General features: G+C 37.6%; 1 protein-coding gene and 1 long non-coding RNA gene across 2 annotated transcripts in view; both read left to right on the top strand.

The window, feature by feature from the left end:
* The window catches only part of LOC130927076 (uncharacterized), a 99,669-nt gene extending 99,254 nt beyond the window's left edge, over window positions 1–415 (top strand). The window contains exon 4 of the long non-coding RNA XR_009066346.1: window positions 337–415. This is a non-coding gene — a long non-coding RNA (uncharacterized LOC130927076). The remainder of the gene's footprint in view (window positions 1–336) is intronic.
* Window positions 416–542: 127 nt separating this feature from the next.
* LOC130927075 (ephrin type-A receptor 6-like) overlaps window positions 543–25,212 on the top strand; it is a 255,001-nt gene continuing 230,331 nt past the window's right edge. Inside the window, exons 1-2 of the mRNA XM_057852597.1 lie at window positions 543–1,197; window positions 24,020–24,084. Coding sequence (XP_057708580.1) covers window positions 1,119–1,197; window positions 24,020–24,084 — 144 coding nt within the window. The 5' untranslated portion in view covers window positions 543–1,118. The remainder of the gene's footprint in view (window positions 1,198–24,019; window positions 24,085–25,212) is intronic.

The raw sequence follows: 25,212 nt of genomic DNA, 5'->3' as shown, positions 1-25,212 counted from the left end.
AAAACAATGTTAATAAAGTTATACTTTATTATAAGTTGATCTATGTTACTTTTTATCTTTATTAGAAAAAAACAACAATGTTAGGCAGATGCGTATTTATAATAGTAATTTTGTAGACAAATGATACTATTTACAGTGGCGGCAGAGAGTTTGGGGGGGCGTGAAACATTTACGTCTTCCTTGGGGGGGCGTGACAGAAAATAATTGAGAAGCACTGTTTTATTAGAAGCCCTGCAAAGCAGTTTTTTTTTTTCATTGAAAGTGACATTATCCGAATCCAATTTTACTCTAGTTTAATTTTTTTTTTTTTTTTTTTTTTTTTTTTTAATTTTCCAGAATGTGTGCAGAGGACACGGTTGACATCCAAGATCCAAACCAGAGCCTGGATTCAAATACGAACTAAAGAAATGCAAGGCAAGTAGGCTTAACACTCTTTCATTGTGCTGCCCTGGTTATTTTCTTATTATATATGTAGTCATTTTTTATCTTGGTTATTCAGGTCTGGTAAATGATGCCACTGTCATCATATGGAAACACACTGCACAAATGTTCCTCATAATGGGCAGCTGACACACACAAACGCACCCGCGCACACACATTGCCTTGTCAGCTAACCCCCTCTAGTGCCGAGCCTCCTGTACAGATGCGGACGGTCTCCGTCTCCGCGTGCTTCATCTCCTCCTGCCCTCCTCATCCTCATCTCTTCAGAACCTCGCTCTCTGCTGCAGCGGTTCGGATTGGAGACCGAGTCCTCGGACTCCTCTAAACACGAATACGGACGCCATGTAGCCTAAGAGCAAAGATTCTTGCGCAATGTTTGAAGTGATCCAATAACTTAGAGCCGACAGGAAATATGCGAAGTTTGTCAGATTTTATTGTTCTTGACTAATATTTGATTTTTTTTTTCTTTTTTTTTTTTCTTTTCCTTTTTTTTTAACTTGGCACATTTATTGCTGCTCCACCTCGAAAGGATGGATGTCATGATGAGCCACAAAAGGAACCTAATTTAACCAGGAGCAGAGTGGATCAGTGCTTTTTGGACCTCCTTGTCGCGCTTTACCAACCGGCCACGTTAGCGCTCGGCTTCGCTGCAGCCGGTGACCGATGTTGCAGCAGATATGAGTGTTGGACCAAGATTTGTCCCTGTTGCACTTTTTCTTGGAATTGTCCTCACTCGCTGTGGCCACTGCAATCAAGGTAAGTCACGGACACGTGCCGTATTACTAGTGATTTTAACATGTTCATTGGAAACACGCTGCTAAACCATAAGGGAAAAAAGTATCTGGCAACGGCCAAAACTCAAATATGTCATACAGAAGAACCCAAAAACATTATTTTTCTAACTTTTTGTTTGTGCCAGTCAGTATTTTATTGGGTGTACAAAATAGACATAACCTATTGCAGCCACAGTGTTTCTATAAAGAATGTAAAAATTGAAAAAATGTTAAAAGACTGGCTTTCATTGTAAAACCATAGGTACTCTATATGGCCCTTTTCTCTTTGAAATACAGAATTTCCTTAACCCTTTACAGGGCAAGTGACTATTTTTGGTAATTGAAAAAAATAATAATAACAAAGACATATGTGAACATATGTTGACATTGTCAATTCGTCATTCAATGTATGTCATTTTTTAATCAATAATCACAATTGCATATTTTATGATTTTTCTATGATTAAATATATCTATAAAATAATAAAAGCTGTATAAAACATAATTGATGCAATTAAAATGAATACAAACATAAATGCACTCTGGTTATGGCCAACAATAACACTTTAAAAAAAAAAAAAAAATCCCCCATAGTATTTATCTCATTGGCTGCTATTGACAAGGATATACGTCCAATTTATTCATGGCTGTGAATGCTCACCTTTCAATGCCATTGACAGTGCCAGACATCCAATCCATTTTGACTGACTCTGCACTCAATGGGATTTGACGTCTACAGTGCCATTGATGGCAGCCAATGAGTTCAATGAGTGACTTCTAAAGGGTTAAATTAAATCTTCTTAAAACCTTACTTGAATGCCAACATAAAGCCATGTATTTACATATAAGTATTTGACAGACTACATTTTAACCTCAATTCAGTGTGTGAACTGAAATACTGTGACGCACCATCATTTTTGCAAACCACTATCAAGTCCAAGGCTATTACATGCAGTATGTTTTCACTTTTCACACTTTTTAGATTTATTGTCTGAGGAAAATGGAAACATGGAAACATCAGGCAGTATAATGACAAATAAAGCAATAAAACTATTAAAACAGCAAGTGATGAAATTTAATCCCAGTCTCGAATTCATCAGCACCTTGACAACCTGAAAACTGATTTGATTACATTTCAGTACACGCGAACACACGGCAGAACAAGCGAGGACTGAATGATGAAAGAGTGGCACAGTCGAGGTGTGTGTGTGTTTGTATTTGTGTGTCATCTTGCAAATATATTTCTGGCTGTGTGGGAAAGAAAACACCATAATTGGTCCTGGGCGACCAACAGGTAAAATTGTTAAATGATGACATCATTATCTCAGTTTGGATAATGTTAGGTATATTTGAGGTCCACATGGCGGTTCCATGTGTTTTGAGCTGTGTGAATCTGCAATTGTGCATGTGTGTAAAGGCGACGACGTATGGTATGAGTCAGAGTGTATCTGTGATTGCGTTCACACTCCCACATGTTTCCTCTGTCTTTCTGATGTCTTTTTATCGATTGTATATGAATGCCACTTTCCTGTTCCTTTGTTGGTCTTCATTTTCACAAAAGCAATCAGTGAGGTTAAAACTATCGATTATGTTCTTTCAAGTATACTATACTGTCAGAAAATAGTCTGTTTTAATCAATTCATTATAATTATTATTATTATTGTTATTATTTTACCTCTATGCAGACTGAAAGATTGCATGGTATTTGCTAGCTTCTGTCCTTCACTCTTCGATATTGACATTAAGACCTGGCACAATGGCTGTTGTCTTCTACCAAGTGGTGCGACTGAGCGTGAAAATTTGTTAAAGGTCTCATTGAGGCGTCAGGCGTAAATCTGTTTTTCAACATGTCGCTCTGCCTTAGTATTGATGTTCTTAAGTCTTAACCGTAGGAGTGCTTTGGATAGTCATGTGTCAGTTCCAAAATTATCCCGTAATGTCTCCATGAGGCATTTTTATTGGCTTGGACTTGTTAATGTGTGACTACAAATCAAAAGTATGTCTATATTCTTTCAAGGATGCTCCCATCAATGTTGGGGACGAGCATGATAATAATTCATTTGAAAGTTTCTAATGCTGCTGATTGCGTAAAAATGATTGTTGATTAATTGTTTCTTGAGGCAAAAGTGACAAGTGCACTGCTTGTCTGCACTGTCAGCACTGTTGATTCAGTCTCAATTATAGTCAGCATGGCACTGTTTCACAACCACCATTTAGCCAAGGCACACACTTTGCATGAAAAAAAATTCTTGGTATACCACCAGACAAAAATGGCATAAAAAGGATGCCGAATAAAATCATCTCTCGTATCAGTTAACTGTAAAATATGCGCTTGTTTGTTTTATTACAATGCTGATGTACTCCCAGGAAGCCATGATTTATTTGTCGTATGAATGCTAAACGGTGGATACACACGTTTATGGCACGTTCTTCCATCTAATTGACGGATTAATTGTTTTTCCTTTCACTTTCATGGCGTATGGTATACTGTACAATTACATTGTTGGTATAAGAGCATGAACAATGATGGATTTATAATTAATAAATTACAATTATTATTATACCAATTAAATAATATCGCATAGGTTCTCGGTCGATCTTTAACGGCATGGTTTTGGAAATTTGAAGCCAAGCCGTGGTGAGTCTGGTAACTCCTCCCACCAGCGTTATTTAGTTCAATATGATCAGCACGTGAATGTTTCAAAACATTCCGATAATGGTTATCCTCCAGTCCAATATTTTTTGAAAATTTAAAATATATTTTCTCACAATTCGTAACATATTAAGGCTGTTAAATTTCAATGTTTCTGTACTACCCCAGTTTTAGATTGTCATTGTATAAAGAAGGTTTGTGGTTCAGCGATTGTTGTTTTGACTCCGCGAATGATGACAAATTGTAAAGTTCTATTGTATATGACTAGATGAAACTGCACCTGTGTGGTTAAATAAAAACACAAAACAATATCTGAACAGTATCCCTTTCAAATGGAAATACAGTCCTTCATAAATTTACCTCAATTTTACCCTCGCTCAACAATGAAACTTCCTTCAGACTGTTTTAGATATAGGACAGAGGTAATCTGAAGATGAAGTCTTTTTTCTTCATTTGCGACCTCGCTGAGAATGCGATGGTTCTTGGGCGAAAGAATTTCAAGATTACAAAATCAAGGATCAAATGCATCCGTGGCCATAGTATGCGTCATAGGAAAGATCTAACAGTCTTTGGGGAAATCTAAAGACAGCCATAAATACATGTAGGGAATACATATAATAGTTCTCAAGCCGTTCAACACCACTGAAAAATGCACATTTGCAATAAGGGTGCATTTGGCTTTTCTTTAATAAAAATGGCACATCTAAACAGATCAAATTCAACACCTTGGATATTTTTTTTTTTTGGACAAAAAAATCAGTTCGCTTTTCAAGAAAGCTTAAAAATTTTTGAAATGTATGACATGAAAGTTCATTTGTGAATTTGAATTCTTACTGAAGGAGAGCGAACTTCCACTACCATTTCAGAATGTAGAGTACGTTAACAATTTAAAACTTTAATATACAATTTAATTTAAAATACATTGAATTATGACTTGTAGCACACCATATAAGATACTATTTTAGTCTTAATGTGTATCCCCGTCTTCGGAATGTTGTGACCTCACAGAACTAATCCTTTGTGACCCCCAAGTAACTGAAAAATGAGTACCGCACATTCTTCTCAACAGTGTTGCTCTCCTTAACATGCGTCCTTGACCTTGTTGTATGTAGGTGAAAGCTTTTAAACCATTCTTACTTCATCCTTTGAACACTAAATCACACACTAAATGTATGCATTTATTTAGCCCAGGGGCCAATATCCTATTTGAAACAGTGAGCTACTTCTTGGTGACTGACTAAGGTAACCATGAATACAGTGGTTAATAGACACTGACCATGCTAATATCTTTTCAATCAAATTTGGCTAGCTTGTTAACAATTAGGAGTGGGAACCTCTTGGTACCTCACGATACGATACGATTTGCGATACAAAGCTCACAATAACGATGATCTGACGATATAGCGATACAGCGATTTTCGATACATTGGTCAGGATATCATTCTAGGCTATTCTACAAAAAATAATTAACAGAAAAACAAGCTTCTGCTGTGAATTGGAATGAGTTTATCACTAGTAGACGTCCAATCCATTTGAAATGGGAGGGTGGCAGCGAATGAACATTCGTCCATTCGCTGCCATCCCTCCCACTTCAAACGGATTGAACATCTATGGCCGTCAGTGGCAGCCAATGCCAGGCAATGAGTAATTTTGGGCCTTTTAAGGTCATTTACCTGTTGATTTTCAGTTACTTCCTGTTGATTTGGGGGTATTTTATGGGTCACTTGCTGTTTAATTTGCATTACAGAACAGGAAGGGACCTGGGAATCACCCAAATGAATAGGCAGTGACTCAAACTCAACAGGAAACGACCTGTAAATGCCCTAAAATTCAACGCGATTGACCTGTAAATGCCCCGAAAATCGGACCGAATGACTGTGAATGCTCTGGTTTTGAATGAACGAACGTTCCAAGTCTAAATGGATTGGGCGTCGAGCACTGTCAATGGCAGCCTTTTTTTTTTTATTTATTTATTTATTTTTTTAATTGACACCTTTTTAAAACGATATCTTGATTCTTGACGGGAGCATATCAATAACCTTTTGGTATACAAAGTGTCACGATATATCAACATTTCGATATTTTGTCACACCCCTATTAATATTAATTAATTAGTTCTTAATTAATTAATATTAATTAATATTATTAATATTCTTGCCGTGTGTTTATTCTTTGTCAATTTTTTTCCTTATATTACAGTGTCTGTTACTAATAAAATTACATCTGGGTTTGCATGAATCGCTTTCAACTTTTGTTGATAACATTCTTAATTGCAAGTACTTAGTTGCCAGTCAGATTTTTAGGAATGAACCACTTTCACACTCCAGAGGCTGTATAAGTTCAGCACACCGTGAAGGTGAAGCATGATGTTGCATGTTTGGATCCGGTTAACTGTCAAGCGATAACCTGGCGATGGCTAACTCGTACAGACGGTCAGGGACACACCTGGCCCATAACGATCACCTACTCATCAACTGCCCAACGGCTGCAGCATGTCCAACTTTCCAAAAAACAAAGTCAAGTAGGTATACTAAACAAAAGCTATAGTGCAAGCCAGCTTCTCATGATTAGTGAAGCTCCTTGCGGTTTAAAAGCTTTGCAAACCAGGGGCAAAAATTGTACAACTACTTTTTCTAAATCATAATATGAAACTGCACCATACTAATGCACGAATACAGGGGTTTTAAACGCATCTTTGTCGGTGCTACGTAATAGTTAGGGTTACCTTCAAAGGTCCATTACGTTTGCCATGATGAAACGTCTAATCTACGTATTATCAAATGAATCAACAACTACTATATTTTTATGGTGGATGAATCGTTTAGAGACCTACATTCTATTTTCGGCAAATATTTCTGGCAAATATTCTCGTTTAATGTATATTATATATATACTGTATATGTATCGTTTAGAGACCCATATTCTATTTTCGGCAAATATTTCTGGCAAATATTCTCGTTTATTGTATATTATATATATACTGTATATGTATGTATGTACATACAGATATCGACAGTGAGGAGCAGAAGTATTTGCACCCCTTATGATTTTGCAAGTTCACTCACTTAGAAAATAGGTAGAGGTCTGAAATTTCAATTATAGATTTATTTCCACTCAAATAGACATAATCTAAAAATATACATTGATTTAAAAAAAATATATATTTGTAATTTACTGGGGTTCATAAGTATTCGTACCCCTGAGAATCAACAATTATTATGACAGTCAGAGTTATCAGTCTACCCTAAAAAAAGGCCACCTTTACCCCATGAGTAACCACCCGCCCACCAGCCGTTTGAGCTCATTATTGTAACCTGTGCATCCCACAGTCAGTCATAATCCAATTGATACCATGGGCAAGACCAAAGCACTGTCCAAAGACACTGGAGACAGAATTGTAAACCTCTACAAGGCTGGAAAAGGCAATGGGACAATTGGAAAGCAGCTTGGTGAGAATAAATCAACAGTTGCAGCAATTGTTAAAAATGGAAAAGGCTAAAAATGACTGATAATCTACCTCGGACTGGGGCTCCATGTAAAATCTCTCCTCGTGGGGAATAACTCATGATGGGAAAAGTGAGGGCTCAGCCTAGAACTACACTGTAGAAGCTGGTCATTGACTTGAAGAGAGCTGGATGCACAGTTTCAAAAGCTACTGTCAGTAGAACACTGTGGTCCAATGGTTTAAATCATGCATTGCACAGGAGGTTCCCCTGTGGGGCCGGATGTATGGGGGGACCGGGGTGGGCACGGCCCACCCAGACGTGAGTAGTGCCCACCCAATCAAAATGTCGGGAATATCTATTGTAGCGTCGCACTGGATATAGAGAACGCACAGAGAGTTGGTCTCACCTACTTTTTTATTGGAGGATTAACGGTTACTGTTGGCCGCAACCACGCCGAAAAAGCAATGAACAAAACAAGCTGTTTTTCCAACCTCGTTTGTTATCCACGCGCTTTCTGTCTCTCCTCCAGACACATTCTCGCAGTCGGACATCCGGGCATTAATGACGTCACCAGCCACAACAAAACGTCGCCATATTGAAATGGGGGCAAAATATGAGTCATAAGCAGTTGCTCTGTTGTGCATTGTAGTACAAATGCGTTGAACTTTTGTCTTACTTGCGGTCTTTTTTTCCGTCGGAATGACTATAAATTGCCATGTTGCGGGTTGTAACACAAGGAGGAGTTCGGAGCCGCATTTGAAGTTCTTCATTCTTCCTCATGAGAAGAAAAGGACAAGCAAATGACTGAAAGCAATCAATCAAGGAACAGTAAAAGAAGACGGTTCCGTGGACCATTCTCGCCAGTAGGAACCTAAATCCAGGCATATTCACGTTTGGAGCCGACATTTTATTACTGGTGAGTAAACTTTAATCGATTTTTTTTTTTTTGCCCCAATTAGCTGCTAGCATTCAATAGACTAGGCAATGGTTATTATTACCGAAACCGACAACTCGCAAAGCGTTATTTTTCTTTTGCCCTGAACTGCTCTGATTGGTCAATCGGTATATTATTGGCCTGGTGGGAATTGGTTATTTTGCCATGAGGTGTTCACGGCTAAATAACGCTTGGATGCGAATTACAGGTTATGGCAGAAATATATTTCTTAGCTCCACACAGTACATATTCCAAGTAATTGATAAAGGTCAACTTACTGGGTGACTTTATGAGGTAGTTGTAGATGTTTCCAAACTCCACTGCAGGCAATTCATTTGGATTGGTTATCCAGCTATCAGCTGCGACTTTGTATGGGCAGATTTGCAGGCCAGTACACGCTAATTTTAAGCTGTATCGCCTCCTCGCGTCTGTCGGCAGTGAATCGTGATAATAATAAGTCATGTTTAAGACGTTTTTATGAAGGAAAAGACGCAAAACACAGCAGAAATATATGAATTTCGAACAACGTTTGACTACCGATGTTTACCTGTGCGTGCCCCCATCTCAAAATGGCGACACGTTGCCATGCGAGATGACATCATCATGACATCACGCCGACTGCGAGAATAAGTAGATAGATGAATGAAAAAAAAACAAACAAACAAATAAACCCCCCAAAAATTAATACAGTCTCAACGGGACACAAGCCAGTGTCCTACTTGTGCCGGTCCCAAGCCCGGAGAAATGCAGAGGGTAAAAAAAAGCCTGCATTGGGGGTGCCCCCTCGAGATTTCTTAGTGCCCACTTTGATGGGTAAACCTAGATCCGGGCCTGTTCCCCTGTTAAAGCCAGTACATGTGAAGGCCTGTCTGAAGTTTGCCAGGGACCATCTGAATGATGCAGAGGGGTAATGAAAGTCATGTGGTCATATGAGACCAAAGTAGAACTTTTTGGCTCAAACTTTATTTGTCGTGTGTGGAGGAAAAAAAGGATGAGTACAATCCCAAGAACACCATCCCCACTGTGAAGTATGGAGGTGGAAACCTCATGCTTTGGGGCTGCTTTCTGCAAAGGGGACAGGACGACTGTACTGTATAAAGCAGAGGATATATCGTCAGATTTTGAGCCACAACCTGCTTCCCTCAGTCAGAGACTTGAAGATGAGTCGGGGCTAGATCTTCCAACATGACAATGATCCAAAGCACAGAGCTAAACTGACCAAGGAGTGGCTGCATAAAAAGCATATCAATGTTCTGTAGTGGCCTAGCCAATCTCCAGACCTCAATCCAATAGAAAATCTTTGGATGGAGCTGAAACTTCGTGTTTCTGTATGACAGCCCCTAAACCTGACAGATCTAGAGAAGATTTTTTGTGGAGGTATGGTCCAAAATCCTTGTTTTCACATGTGAAAACATGGTGAAGAATCTACAGAAAGCGTCTGACCTCTGTAATTGCAAACAAAGGCTTTGGCACTAAATATTAGCGCTGATTTTCTCAGGGGTACAAATACTTGTGAACCCCAGTGAATTACAAATAAATTATTGAAAAATCATACAGTGAGAGTTTACTAAAATAATAAATAAAATATTCTATTTCATTATTAATATTTTTTTATCTTTTACCTATTTTTGATTTTTAGTTGAATTTTTTTAGTTACAAAACAAAATGGGGAATTATTATTATTTTTTTTTAATATATTTATATGTTTTGTTTTTCATCTTCAAAATAAACAGTAAATATCCCCTTTATTTTATTTTATTTTATTTTATTATTTTTTAAATGTATTCTTTTTTTTTTATTAAAAAAAAAAAAAAAAAAAAAAAAAAAAAAAAAAGCAGTAAATATTTTCTGATTTCTGGAGTCCTCGATCAAATGGTTTACTATTGTGGGTGTCACACAAAATGAAGCTTTTAGTTTGACACATGTGCTTTCATACATTTACATATAGGAAACCAGCTACTTGGGCATCGTAAACTGCAAGGAAAAACAAGAAAACAATGAAGTACGAATAATCTCAATCATACCTTAAACTAAAATATCCATGCGGCATACAAGGCCATTTTTCTCAAAGTTGGATAACCTCCTACTGGGTCCTGACAAATGATTTGATTAAGTGCTTTGCATGGTGGTTGGAGTTTTAGGACTTGAGGGAATATTTAAAGCCATTCTGTAAGTTCTCATGAGGTACACAAGCTGTTAAGATTCTTTTTAGTGCATGAAAGTCATCTATTTGCATTTAGGCCATGCTTTCTCCTGAACCATTTCCTCAAAAATATCATTAATATCATTTGGCAAACAAATTAACTGTAGACCCTCAGACAGTACTGCTGTTTATTTAGAATAATACCAATTTACATGTAAAAAAAAAAAAAAAGAATCTATAAGATGCTGTCGACACATATGCTGCTATTTCAGGGTGTTTGTGAGGCATGCGAGGGCTCTAGGACAGACAAGAGATGTCATCATTCCGCTGGAGCTCCATTTATTTGTGAGTTGGCCGGCTCATGTTCTATTTATATCAAACCAGTTGAAGTCCCGGCGGACCGGCTGCTCCAGGCAGGTTCTGTGGGTGCCCTCCTGAAAGATAATTCTATAGAGGATACAGCAAGGGATTGATGGATATGTATTGTATATTGGGGCAGATCTAGTGCACACTGTTGAAGCAATGTCCTCTTTTAGAACTGTAAGTGTGGACACGTACAGTACAATGTATGGCTCGAGGGTGCGATGATCAATTTGGAATTTTTGGTAAACCCCTTTTTTTTTTCTTTTGGAGACTTTCGTATTGTAAATACATGCAACTAGCAGCGTGACAGAATGCGGGTGCCAAATGATATGCATGCACACTCAGACAGGTACGGAAGTAAATATGGTCCCTTCGATAGGTCTCTGCTATCAATCTTTTGTGCAAACTTTGAGGATGTTATGCTACCGGAGCCATAAAATGTTTAACCCGATAGTTTCACATGCGGTATCAAGAAGGTAAACGTGTTTACTGTGCCTTCGACCACAAATTGCTTGTTCACGTCTCTTTGTTTCGTCGAACATTTGTTTGTGTTGTGTTGTGTTGAACAGTGGTGATGTAGTTCACATGCTGATGACGCATAGGTTACATTTATCATAGATATCATGTATATACAAGGCTAGATATTTGATGTGCGCTGTGAGCAAATGGAGGTGTCGTCACTTGTTGGACATTGTGTGTTAGGGCTAGGGATGGGAATTGAGAGGATTTTTACGATTCCGATTCCATTATCGATATTGCTTAACGATTCGATTCTTTATCGATTCTCTTATCGATTCTAATTTGGGGAAAAAGAACAAACGTTTTGATTGGCTTCGAGTTTGTTTAATCAGAACTCACAACCTTACAAACTCACAACGAAATCAAAAGAGGCCCAAAGCCTTAATGTTAACTGTGGCAATAAGTGGCAAATACACAAGAATGTGTAACATTTTACTGAAACATTTATCTAATAGAAATAAAAAATATTGGTATATATTGGCAGATAGGTTGTTGTTCTGCCTTTGGCAATATGTGTTAAAGCAGTGGTCCCCAAACTTTTTCCTGTGACGGCCACATAACTTTTCCCTTCTCTGATGAGGGGCCGGGGTCAGTTTTTAACAGAAAAAGTGTGACGATTGCAGAAGTGCATAAATGTAAACAATTTTTGTTTTTCAGAAAGCCACAATCAAATAACCCTTTCTGGATTCTTCACGGAATGAAAGTAAATAAAATAAAAATAATAATATAATAATAATAATTAATAATAAAAACACTATTAATTAAATAGATAATGACCAAATAACCCTCTCTGAATTCTTCAAGGAAAAAGGCCAGGAAATAAATAACACGATTGAGAAAAAAAAAAATTCAAAATGGCCGGACCAAATGTGGAGGCGGGCCGTATTTGGGCCGCGGGCCGCAGTTTGGGCACCCGAAGAAATGCCGCATCCAAGCGAGTGAGCGAGCGAAGTGAGAGAGGGAAACACTTCTACGAGCCTACGTTCTTTGTTAATGTTAATATCTACAGAGGCAACGCCTGTATGTATCATCTTTTGTGTTGTTGTTGTTGTGTTTCCACTCGCGATCGGACACTTAAATCCAGTTGTGTAGTGGTTTGAACGATGTGCTAATGCTAGCGAACGAATGCTAACCATACTGTTATTAGCAGCTAATCATCGCTGATTTACGTTGATGCAAACCTGTTTGTTATTGGGGACGAAATTGATTTGTTTCATTTATATTCTTAGTTTCACTCTTCAAGTGATGGTTGAATAAAGTCAGCAAATTATACCAACGTCTTCTAAATCGTCATTTGGGAGTTTAGCTAGCTGTATAGCCAGAACTGAGCTTTAGCCTCTCTGTGAGGACAGCGCAGTCGTATTCCCTCCCGATGCAGTTACCTCCACCTTGCAATGACTGCAAGTCGCTTTGTTGTAATTTTTCCTCGTGAAGTGAAGACACACTTTCGAGCGTTTGAACCTACGTGCTGTCATTGTTATGTTTATGGCTGCAATGCTCGTGCTTACCCGTCGTAACCTTTCATTTTCACACTCTTTCCTGGTGAAGTGTAGTCAAACTTTGGAGCGAGTGGTTCTTGGCGCCATGCTAGTTTGATGCGTCTGGACAACAAGACACGTCACGACGCAATACGCGTCTTTAGGAATCATTAAAGGGATCGTTAAGGCTTTTTCATTGTGATGTCGAGGCCTCGAAACACTCGGAACCGGTTCCGAATTGGAATCGGATTTCGATTCCCATCCCTAGTTAGGGCCATTCAATAAACATAACATTTTAGTCAATGGAGCATGGACTTTGAAATAGCTAAAGCTTTCTCAATGTTTAACCAAATTTTAAATTTGTATGTCACAAGTCCAATCAATTTGAAGTGTGATGAATGAACATTTGTTGTTTTGCTACCAACCCTCTCATATCAAATGGATTTGACGTCATTCGCCGTCAGTGGCTCTCATTTCAAATGGATTTGTCGTCTTTCACCGTCAATGCTTCCCATTTCCAAATGGATTTGATGTCATTCTCCGTCAATGGCTCTCATTTCAAATGGATTTGATGTCTTTTGCCATCAATGCATCCATGGGTTAGATATATTTATATTTTCTTTTCTTTTTTTTTTTTAAACACAACATCCAGTCTGAATCATAGCCTTGTTAATATTGTTTGTCAAACTGTCAAGACTTTTCTGAATTAAAAGTATTTTAGTAGAGAAAATCACTCACTCTACAGCCAGAAAATTTTACCAACACAAGACGGCCGCTAGTTACTTACATCGCCAAAACTCCCTGTAGACATCTAACCTAACCATCTAATCTGATTTGAGAAAAATCGGAATTGGACTATTCATACAGCTTGATTAAAAAAAAAAAAAAGTCAGATATTTGTAGTACATGGGCAAAGATATCAAAATTGACCTGCAGTGGCACAACTAGTCCCATTTTTTTTGTAGTTTTTGTTTTCTACAAAAATTCTACTTAAATAAGAACATCTTAAATTATCCCCATGAGAATGGTGGAAACATTTACAAATGAGATGTAGTGTCCTCTCCTCGAACCATGAGTGCTGAGTATCATATTCATCGGATGCTTTTTATTCAAAGTGTGAAAGTGCCCACTGTGTGTGAGCAACCGAGCCAACCTTCAGTAATCAGGCCATCCCCTCGGGAAGGTACTGGGCAGGTATGAAGCACAAAGTGGCCTAATGATGCCCAATTAAACCATTGGACTTTGCCAGCTAGTCTGTTCAGCCTGGCAGTGGCCCTGACGTGACATTCGCAGGCATAGAAAGATAGAGAGAGGAGGGGAAATCATCCAAGTCCGACCGCCATGAAGCAAATTTCAAACCACACTCAAAGAGCAGAGAGGACAAAAGTAAAAGACATCCAACAATAAAGTTTTCATGCAACATTGAATGCTAAATCAATGATTCCTCATATCATAATGTTATAGGACATGTGTTTTCAAATGAATCAATGCCCATTTATGGGACATTTTAAAAGTTTAATGCCTGCTCACTGCTTGCTATTTTAAGGTTGTTATTTATTTTGTCATGATTTAGCTCTTGACTGTAAAAAGTCTTCTGAATAAAATGGTGTGTTTCATTATTTTTTGTTGTTGTTGCATATGTTTTTATTTATTCCAGGAAGTTACATTCATTAACACATGTGCAGTTCATCACTTTTCAGCTGGTTTACATTACAAATAAAAAAAGAAGAAAAAAATAAAACTAAACAAATTGAACGGAAATTGAACATTGAACTACAATAATTAGCAAACAGTCTCTAAAAGGAAGTGGAGAGGCGTTACTCCAACTTCAGTAGCACCTTGAAAAGTGATTACTTCTCTTGAATTCTGATTCCTAAATTTGATAGTAATAATAATAATGATGCATTTGATTTATATAGCGCATTCATTTGTTCTTTCATTCCACACTTGTTGGTGGTAACTTACAGTTGTGGCCACATCTGCCCTGGGGCAGTCTGACAGAAGCAAGGCAACCAATTTGTGCCATTGGCCCTTTTGGCCATGATTAGCCACTTATTCTCACACTATTTTCACACAGGCAAGTAGGGTGAAGTATCTTGCGTTTGGGATACATACCTTTCAACCCGAGGCTGTTGGCAATCTTACAAATGGTAACGTATGCCCTTACAAATTGGTGACTAATCTTACAACCTCGTACAGTGTATAGCGTGCAATATTAAACAAAAATAAAACTCAATTTTTAAAATAATATGAATTTATTGGTAATATTGTAACATTTAAACTGGTGCAATCAAAGAACAATCAATATCTTCATCTACATCATGATTACTAAAGTTTAACAGTGACTTTTGTTATTATTATATGTAGCACTTTTGGCAGTTTCTATCTGGCACTTCAGCTCGCCAATCAGTTTGACTTGAAGGTAGCTCGTTAGTGTGTCCAATTATAAATTAAGAAGGTCAACTGATAAAATTAACTCAGGGAAATTTCATTTTGCGAATTCTGAGAAGTGATCAGATATAGTTGCGGGCAAATTGTGTTTGGCACCAAATTGACAGAATAAAATCTCCGCTTTTGTCACTTTTCATTTTGCAGACTTCATCTTTATGACCAGTGTTGTTGATCTTACTTTTAAAAAGTAATTAATTACAGTTACAAATTACTTCTCCCAAAAAGTAATTGAGTTAGTAACTCAGTTACCTGAACGTAAGAGTAATTAGTTACTTGGCAAAGTAACTGGTGTTACCTTTCATGCCCCCCCCCCCCCCCAAAAAAAAAAAAAAAAAACAAGTAGTAACCTTTGCTACTGTATGTTTGGAGGTTGTTTGATCTTGTGAATCAACCTTTAAAGTTGTTAAAATTGCTCCTGTTTTTGCATTAGTTCCCTTCTGTCTACTTTCGACATGTGAAAGTTTTAAAACTGTTTCATCATTTGAAGATTGATTCAAGTCAAGATTTTGCCGATTTAGGAGTATTTTAGATAAAAAAGTTACTTAGGTTAGCTAGGACGGTTCACTACAACAGAGCATTTCTGAGAAGTCTACTGCTTTAAAATGGCGGCTGTTTACCAAAGCCGCCAAGTCTGTCATTTCGCATGTAGTTCTATATGCATGTGATATCTAGGCGTAGATTCTAGGCTGTCGGCTACAGTCAGGAAATATTGGAGCCACCTAGCCTAGCATCGCAAGCACAGCGTCACAACAAACACTCTTCTCTTTCCGTTTCTCTTACTTTTCTCACGTCATTCAACCAACGTAACGCATAGTAGCTCACATTGTCTCGTTGCCAAAACAGTGACCAAATCCGAACTGAGAAAAAATGGAATGCACGTAAAAAGTACAGATTTTGAACATATGGCGTACACATTTAAAAATCAGTGCTCGCTTGTACAAATTACGCCAAAACCGTACAACTTGACAAGCATGGGGATACAACAATAATTGGCAGAAGTAGGAGCTGGATTCAAACCCCTGATCCTTCAATCAATGGACGACTCTCAACCACGTGTTCCATTGTCTTGGAAAAAAAAAAGTGGTCAATCGCATCCAACAAATTGTTTTGCAGTTCCGCAATCTGTCAGTGTTTTGATCATACTTAGCGACCTACCAGGAGGCACTATATAATGGATGCTTCTTCCTCTTATTATATTGCTTTAAGGACTGGAATAACTCAACCTGCCACACTCGATTCAAACAATTTTAAACTCCAAACATTCCATCATATTAAATGCCGACGTTGTGAGTCACAGCATGTTCCGTCCTCGAATGCACCTCGCAGCAGCTGATTGGGTTCGTCAATGTCGCGTTGGGTGTTGCCAAGTTCAGAATGAAAAGACATTTTATACTGCATGGCTAACAAGACTAGATTTAAATTTCACTGTCAAGAAAAAAAAATCTTATTTGGAGTTAAAACTGACTTAACCCCTTAATGCCTAAATTTTTTTCCAATAATAAAAAAAATAATTGGGGTGTGTTTTTACTTTCAAATAGATGCTAAATTAAATTGAAAGTGTTAATTTGAATATAGCCCATAAAATAGTCATACATTTAGGTATGATGCCGATTAGCGACAACAGGCAATAAAGGAAAACAAATGGCAAAAAAGGCACATACCCATCTCAGGTCTGAACACACTTTTATCGCAACATCTATTTTCACTGCTTGTGAAATTCTGAAAAACAATTATTGTTTTTGTTTAAACACAGATGTACATCACATTTTTAATCAGACTAGAAGACATATGATGTAAATAAATAAATAAAAGATGATTTTTATCATAACAGGCAGGGCACTGGCAAATGTGCTGGCAACAATCACCCCTCTATTGTCAAACCATTTGACTGCTCTTATGCAGACATTGTCCACAAGAGCCTCTTGCTCTTCAAATGTCCCTCTTCGCTTCTTCTTCATCTATGAGTCTGCACTGAAACAGCACCCACGCAGGCGATTGTGCTGCACGGTCCCAAGTGCAGGTATGCCCTTTTTTGCAAGAGCAACAAACAGATCTACAGATGAGAACCAGTTATCAAAGAAGAGCAGGATGAATGACTTGTGCAAGCTTGAGCACAATGTTACCACTGGCTCCTATGTCTGGTTGGCCTGGTACCGGATCTATTTTCCCTGTGAATATGTCAAATGAGTGCACCAGACCTCTTGTGTCGCACAGTACAAAAATCTTGTATCCCAATTTGTATGGCTTTTTTTTGGATATATTGCTTTAGGCTCGATCTGCCCTTGATGTAGCTCTTGCAGATCTTGCAGGTGCAGCACTGGTGGTTGGAGGTGGATGAGGCGGATCATCATCATCTTCCTCACTGCTGCTAATGTCCACTGTAGAGTCATTGCTGCTGCTTTCATCACCTGGTGCAGAAAATAATAAATCACTTTAGGAAACACCAAACATTTTTATCTTTTCGGTGTGTTCACGTAGTTACATCCATAGATGTCAAACAAGCTCAAACTTGACACAAACTCACCTTCACTTGCTTTATTAGGATTGTACTCCTCATCGCTGCCCTCACTCTCACTGAGAGCACTCTCAACAGGAGGTGGTTTGGCCCGGTGTGCTAGCTTTGCGTAAAAAGCTGCTGCATTCATTTGTATTTCTGCAGAAAAATAAGGTAAAGAAATTACTGTTATAATTTCAAAACAAAATGTGTTGAAAACCATCAACATACATACATTTGCTTCTGTTTGGTAGTTATCAGCTCATGCTGTGTTCATTTTTCATTATATAGAAATAAGAAAAATAAATCAATAGCAATGACATTGTTTATGCAACACGTTATGTTTATTATGTCTACAGATGACAACAAGTGTGGCAATGTCTGAATAAAACGTGTCTAAAAGTGGAACGACATGGAGGCACCCGTGTGCACCGTTGCATATAAAGGATGCGTTCATTTATTTGTTCTACAGAAAAATAGTAACCACAAATGCCCTTTTTTATGCAACACATTACTTTTGTAATGTTTACAGATGATAACGAGAGTGATAGTTTATAGATAAAACGCGTGCGAGTGTTGCAAACCTTCGACAAACAACGCATTTACGTTTGCGGGGTGGCGGGGGAGGGGGGAGGTGCTTTTCCGATGATGCCGGCTGTAGCGATAGCGCTACAAACCAAAATCGTCATAGAGCTTCAAAAATACTCATCATAGAAACTCTATCTCATCGTGTTAGCAACACAAGTACACAATAAGATGGTACATATTTTTTTATTTTAGCTGACTTACCTTGAATTGAATGAATTAGTCAAGTTGTGCGCAGGACTTCGACGTGGCTTTCATCTTGAATATCACGGTCCGGAAAAGGAAGCGGTGTTGTCTCTGGTCGGACACGACTGAAACTAATGCTTGAAAAAGGTTCCTAGGCATGTGTTTGACATTAATGTACCGGCAGTGAACAAAGGCAGACGATATTTTGGCCGCTTTCAAAGCGGGAACGGTATGATGCCGAATCGCGACATTCGGCGTTAAGGGGTTAATTTGATCAAACTTCACATCAAAAGAAGTAATCTTACTAAACCACACAATGCGTTTGAATGGCCCAAAAAATTGTCGGCAACTCACACCGCAAATTGAACGATTTGATCCACAGAAGGCCTGCGACATGAACTGCGCGAACCTGTATAGGCTTCTGAGGCTCCACATACAATATGTTGTACTGCATGACTTTTATTAAACCATAAAAGTATATTGCGACAGGCAAGGTAGTGGAGGATTGCTACAGAGAGAGGACGTGTGTGAAAATAAAAGCCTGAGTGTGATATTTTAAAAGAGCTTCTATTCTCGCTATTAACTTGAATATGTTTTTGCATTTTCATCCGCAAGTACGTCAGAAATTTTAAATGTAATAACGTTCAAATGTAAGTTTTACTATAGTTCTTTTGTGCTCGGTCTCGCTCCCTTAAAACATATTCATTATCTGGACGTCTATTGCTATCAATGGCAGCTAATGAGTTAATTCATGAAAAAATATTAATGCTTTTAGAAGAGTTAGGTTGTTAATGTTTTTCCTTAGTTTCAATGTTTTAAGTAATAATTAGACACTATGTGGTCAATGTAAACAGCTCATTCCTAGAGTCACTCTGGTTGCAGGGTTAGCTCAGTGCGTTGTAAGCCTGGTGGGCTGTCTTTTGCTCCCTCGGCAGGCTAAAACAGTGAAAATGATGTAAAAAAATTGCTTTTTTAATCCTATTTTAACAATGTCTGGTGATACGGGTGGAAGCGTGATGACGGCATCTTATTGTTGTGGCTTATCATAACACAAAATGGTCATAATTTCAAAATTCCTGTCAATTTATATCATAACTAAGTTTTTTAATATATATTTATATTGCTTTTCCTACCACCATGTTTGGCAAGTTAGACAAACCATTCATCTATCGCCATCAATGGCAGTCACTGAGTCAAAAAGAATTTTTCGCATTTGTGAAAGCTTGGGTATATTTGTCAGTAACATCTAACTACAGACTTTGACAACAACCAAAATCCAAAACATAAAGAACATAGAGTAACAGCAAGACTGACATATTCTGAGGATCTGAATGTAACATTATTCATGCCACAAGAAGACACAAAACAGAAAATAGAGAAAAGTTGAATTATAGTGCAGATTTGTTGTGAACTAAAACTGAGCATGGTAAGGAAGACAAGGATCAATTTTAAAATGAGATACAGAAATAGCAAAATAATACCCAAAAAAAAAGACATGCTCTATTTTCCTCATTGTTTACAGAATTTATATAAATGTGGATGAGCTGGAGCTTCCATCTACATGAAAGCCAGCTTTACTGTGCAGAGAGTGAACAATCTTGTCTGAAAGCAGCAAAGAAAGTGGGACTGTGAAATCTTCAGCTTGGTATACATATGTCTTCCTCCTACTTGTGCACAAGACAGTTAATATGAGCTTCTAAAGTTTTTTTTCGCAAGGTGGTCTACGCAACGAGCAACGTAAAATCTTGCTGAGCAGATGCAGCACCACTCTGTCATTCAAGCTCCACCAGAGCTGGCTGGCTGATAACTGACATAAAAATGTTCCATTTTCCTCTGGGCTTGTCAGAGAATCTCCACAGAGATGTAAATGTCACTTCCTTTCTCCCTGAACACAGCAATTTATAAATGCTAATAATGTGTACATTGCTATGTAATGAAGTAATCTCAGTTGCCCTCCTATAGTTCCCTCTGTGTAATGATTAAATGAAAGGTGTTATACACAGGAAATGTTGTCACTTACAGAAATGTGCGTCAGTATAATTAGCATGATTCCCAGAGTGGAATTTGTAAAAAAAAAATAATAATAATAATAATAATAAAAAAAATAAAAAACACTAAAAATGCTGTGATTTGCCAGAAGTGAGTGTGTGTGCTTGTGTGATGCAATGCCATATTGTTGGTTGATGGTCACTCAAGGACAGTTGGTAAGCAAGTGCTGCTGTTTGTGATGAGATTCAACATTACTGTAGTTTAGTACTATTTCAAAATACTTGATTTAAGTGAATAGTATTAATTCACAATTCATTTTTTCCCCGATCCTTAACCCATTCGTGCATGAATTATGATTTATTTATTTATTTGTAACCCTTAGAGGGCAGTTATTTAACTCATTGGCTGGCACTGACAGTGCTAGCCGTCCAATCCATTCTGACGGGGAGTGGCATACTTTCATTCGCTCCTCCCAGTTAAAATAGATTGGATGTATCGCGCCGTCAATTAGACTGCAACATGAGCATTCACAGCCAGTCTTCCCGGGTTAAATGAATCGCCATCACTGGCATGTAATTAAGTAAAATACTATGAAAAAAAATCAACTTTAGAGTGTTACTTGGTGCCGTAACCAGTGTATTTCTGTTTTTATTCATTTTAAATTTATTTAATCGGCTTTTATTAACAATGTATACATTTATAAATGTATTTATAAAAACCCATAAAAATAAAAAATACAATAACGTTTAGTAATTAAGAATAAATAATGATTATATCAATGTTGTTTTTGGCAGCCATAATTTTTTTCTCAGTCTTAGTCTTTTGGACAAAAATACTTATAAGTCTAAGTCATATTTTAGTCATTTCAAAATGTGCTGGTCTTCGTCTAGTTTTAGTCAATAAAAACTCTAGACAAATTTTGTGTAGTTTTAGTCGACAATTCTCAAAATGTTTTTGTCTATAAACCACAAAGTTTTAGTCACAGAATAAACAAATGAATGAAATGTTTCTAACAATTTCGAATTAACATGACAGACGAGCACATAACTATAGTCTACTAAGATATCACACTCAGCTGGAAAACAGCACATTATTTGCAAGTAAATAAACTCACCTTGACGCCACGAACTGTACAGTATATAAAATGTTTTCCAAGACACATAGTCACCGCGCTACAGGAACGTGCGGGGGGGTGCGTGAGCACTTGGCCCTTTGCCCCTACATGCCCAAAGTGCCCCTTTTTACTGTTTCTTTTTTTTTTTTTTTTTTTTTTTTTTTTCTGTGCGTATGTGTTTTGGCAGACTGTGCAGGCCCGCCACAGAGTACGTTCTTGAACACCGAAAACACCTTTGAAAAAAAAAATTTTTTTCATTAAAAAAGCCGTGTGTGCCGCTAAGCCGGTGCATAACGCCCACCCCCTCCCCCTGCACGCTGTCCCTCTGTGACTTGGGTGTGTGGTGAGAAGCTTGAGGACATCCGGTGGTTGAAAACAAAGTGTTTCCCTATTAAACCGTGTAGGACCAAATACTGTAGTGAAAATTCTTACGCCAGGTTTATTGTGGGGATTTTTTAAAAATAATATGTAATTTTCTCTTATACAGTGGGGAGAACACGTATTTGATACACTGCCAATGGGTTTTCCCATTGGCAGTGTATCAAATACGTGTATAGTTTTCTACTTTATTAATGAATTACCCCCCTCCCCAAGGCTAGACCCGTGTGTCTCACTATAGGGAACCATATTTGTACGTTCTCTTCGCAACGTTATCTAGAAAGGTAAACATCTTAAAGTTCTCTAATAATGAAATAATAGTTTTGAAACAACTGTGCTGACGGTGGCTCAGTGAACCTCTAATTTGGTTTGTTTTCAGATGAACAACAAGTTCAGGAAGAAAGTTTTGATATAGGGGTTGAAGGGAGAAAAGAGGCAAAGACTGACTAACAGCCAGAAAGTTTTGATGACAGTGTTGATTTCTATTCAGTGTTCCCCCCCTCCCAATTAAAGTCTGTCACAGTCACAGCCGATTATACTGTAAAGCTGGTTAAGCCGTAAGGTGTATTAAATTTTTGTTCATGTGCCCCTTTTGATTTATGAGCACCTGCCCCTCCATCGGTTTCTGCACGGCCCTGCCGCGCCAAATGCTCGTGTGAACGCAATGCTAACTCTACAAGTTAGTTAGTTTAGTGTGTGAAGATCACTCAGCACAGACCTTGGAAGGCTAAAGCAACATGATAAGAAAGCAAAACTTACCTAGCAGCACCTGACACATATGTTTCATAAAAGGAGCCTGGAATGGGCACATTCTTACTCTCGGGGCGGTGAATAAGCATGTGTGTGAGGCGGGAGGTCGGGGTGGGGGGTACTGCACGTCACATGAGTAACACGACGAAACACTGCTAAATGCGTTCTAACTACACATACAATAAAAAAATATCACACATTTTGAATTTATGACAGAAACTATGGCAAATTTTCATCTTGTTCTCATGTCGACAGACGACCAGTACCATCCATCTCTATATGTTTTAGTCTCCCAAGACACATTTTCAGTGCATCATCGTGACGTCATCGTCATGAAATAATTGTTCGTTGACGAAATATTTTCGTTGTTGTCACTGTTAACGAAACCACACTGGATTATATACCGGAAATAATAATTGCTCGTATTTAAGTTTTTTTTAAATGACCAAAAATCATCGCTTGCACCATAAAGGGTTAAAGGTCTTAAGTGCCAATGTTTGAATAGCTGTCCCCTTCTGAATAGGAGATAGTTATTGTTTACTAAATTGTTGGAATTCTCTCTATTGTCAGCATTCTAATATTAATCATTCCCTTATGTTATAATATTTCTTGATATATTTATTTTGTTTTAATTAAAAAAACATTGGGAAAAATTGGTAAACATTCTCTTTTTATTTTGTTTTCATTTTTATTGTATGTATTATTTTAAAATTATCTAATTTTTGAAAAAAAAACAACAGCTTTCTCTTTATTTTTTAAAAATGTAAATCATTTACAGTAAAAATTGTAGTCTTCGATCTTTCATTGAGGATTGCATAAATGTTCAGTTTCATTTTGAAGAAAAAAACAAGAGGTCGATGCATATGATTTACTTTCGTGGCCCAGCCAAAATGATGCCCCCGGGTACCCATGGTTTAATGAAAGCCTTTCATTTATAATACATTTCTTACAACATACAGTATATGAATCGCAAGGCTTGACTCCAGCTGGATTTGTTTTTATCTCAGGCGCACACTAAAGGAAGCTGATATTGTGGCTGAAAATGAATAAAAACGGTGCATGGCAGGCAATGGAATGGACTGTTGACAGCAATTTGAGGGCAATCTATCAGTCCCAAAATTGTGTGGCAAGTGGCAACACTGTTGTTCCTAGCGTTTGTGTTACCACGCTGATAAATATTCATCCAAGAAAACTCATTTCTGTTATGATAAAATGCCTAAATGAACATGTTTATGACTGATATTTCAATTTCCAGTGTGAAAATGGAACTTTTGTGTGCTGACAGATGGATAATGGTTGGATTTTCCCCCTTTTTCATTTCAGTTGTGCTGCTGGATACAACGTCTGTGCTTGGAGAGCTGGGATGGAAGACATATCCTGTGAATGGGGTAAGAACTGTGTGACCAATTATTGTTTCTGTATTTACTCTCCACAATGTTACTTTTTTTGCGTGGTATTTGTTACAACTACCAGATCGATTATAGCGACGGTCACATGTACGTCTCTCTATTTTTGGTCAAACACCTCTGGCCTCATGGGAAATAAGCTAACTTGGAAACAAACAATGAGATAAGATCTCTTAGGAGGCTTTTATAATGTGGTTCAATATTTCCTTGTCAATTTCTTTTCTGTCATGTCACAACATATCACTTCACCTAAATGTGAGTCATTCGGAAAATAAATTGGGTGGCAATAAGTCCAATTGTCCAGCAGTGGCAGCTATAATAATGTCTCATTCTCAAAATAAATATATAATACAGTATACATATACAGCATCTACAAGAGAGCATAGCAATGCTGAGTGAATAAAATTTCACTGTGCATTTGGACCTCATTTCACCTTTGTTTGCCAGTGCTCCAATACAAGAGGAAAATGATTGCATGCACTGTGCCTAACACTGTATTTTTGACAGCCTACCACTCAATAAGGATATTTCCATTTTGCTCAGACAAGGTGCCTCAAGCACAACAGCAGCATCCTACCTCACTGAAAATTCAACTGGTGGAAGGTATTCGTTCGTTGAACTAAAAATGATCACGATCACGATGGTTTTCAGTTAATCCATTCAACCAGCAATAATGAGATGATGAGGCATGGAACCCCAACAGGGTCAAAATTAAATATATATATATATATTTTTTTTAAATAAATACCATTTTGATAAATAAGACAAATTTTGTAATGTGGCCCTTAAATTGAAAAATAACGGAATATTATGAGGAAAAGATTTTACAAAATAAAAAACGTTTTTTACAAAGTTGTTTTTTTTTTTTTTAATTTCATAACGCCTTTTCCAAAATAGCAAATATGGCTACAATATTTTTTGTTTTATAATGTCGTTTTTCAGCACAATGAGATTTTACAATTAATTTTCCTCCGTGTTTAGCAAAAGAATTGTCTTCTGTCAATCAAATACATAAAGCAGAGTCAGTTAAGTGATTGGCTGGATCGTGGACATACGCGGTGTTTCAGAGGGCCCCCGGTGGCCAAAAAGTGTAATTGCATGTAATTGACT

This window comes from Corythoichthys intestinalis, chromosome 12 (assembly GCF_030265065.1).
Source record: "Corythoichthys intestinalis isolate RoL2023-P3 chromosome 12, ASM3026506v1, whole genome shotgun sequence".
In the NCBI taxonomy this organism is placed as follows: domain Eukaryota; kingdom Metazoa; phylum Chordata; class Actinopteri; order Syngnathiformes; family Syngnathidae; genus Corythoichthys; species Corythoichthys intestinalis.
This window is presented reverse-complemented; position numbering and strand designations above follow the sequence as displayed.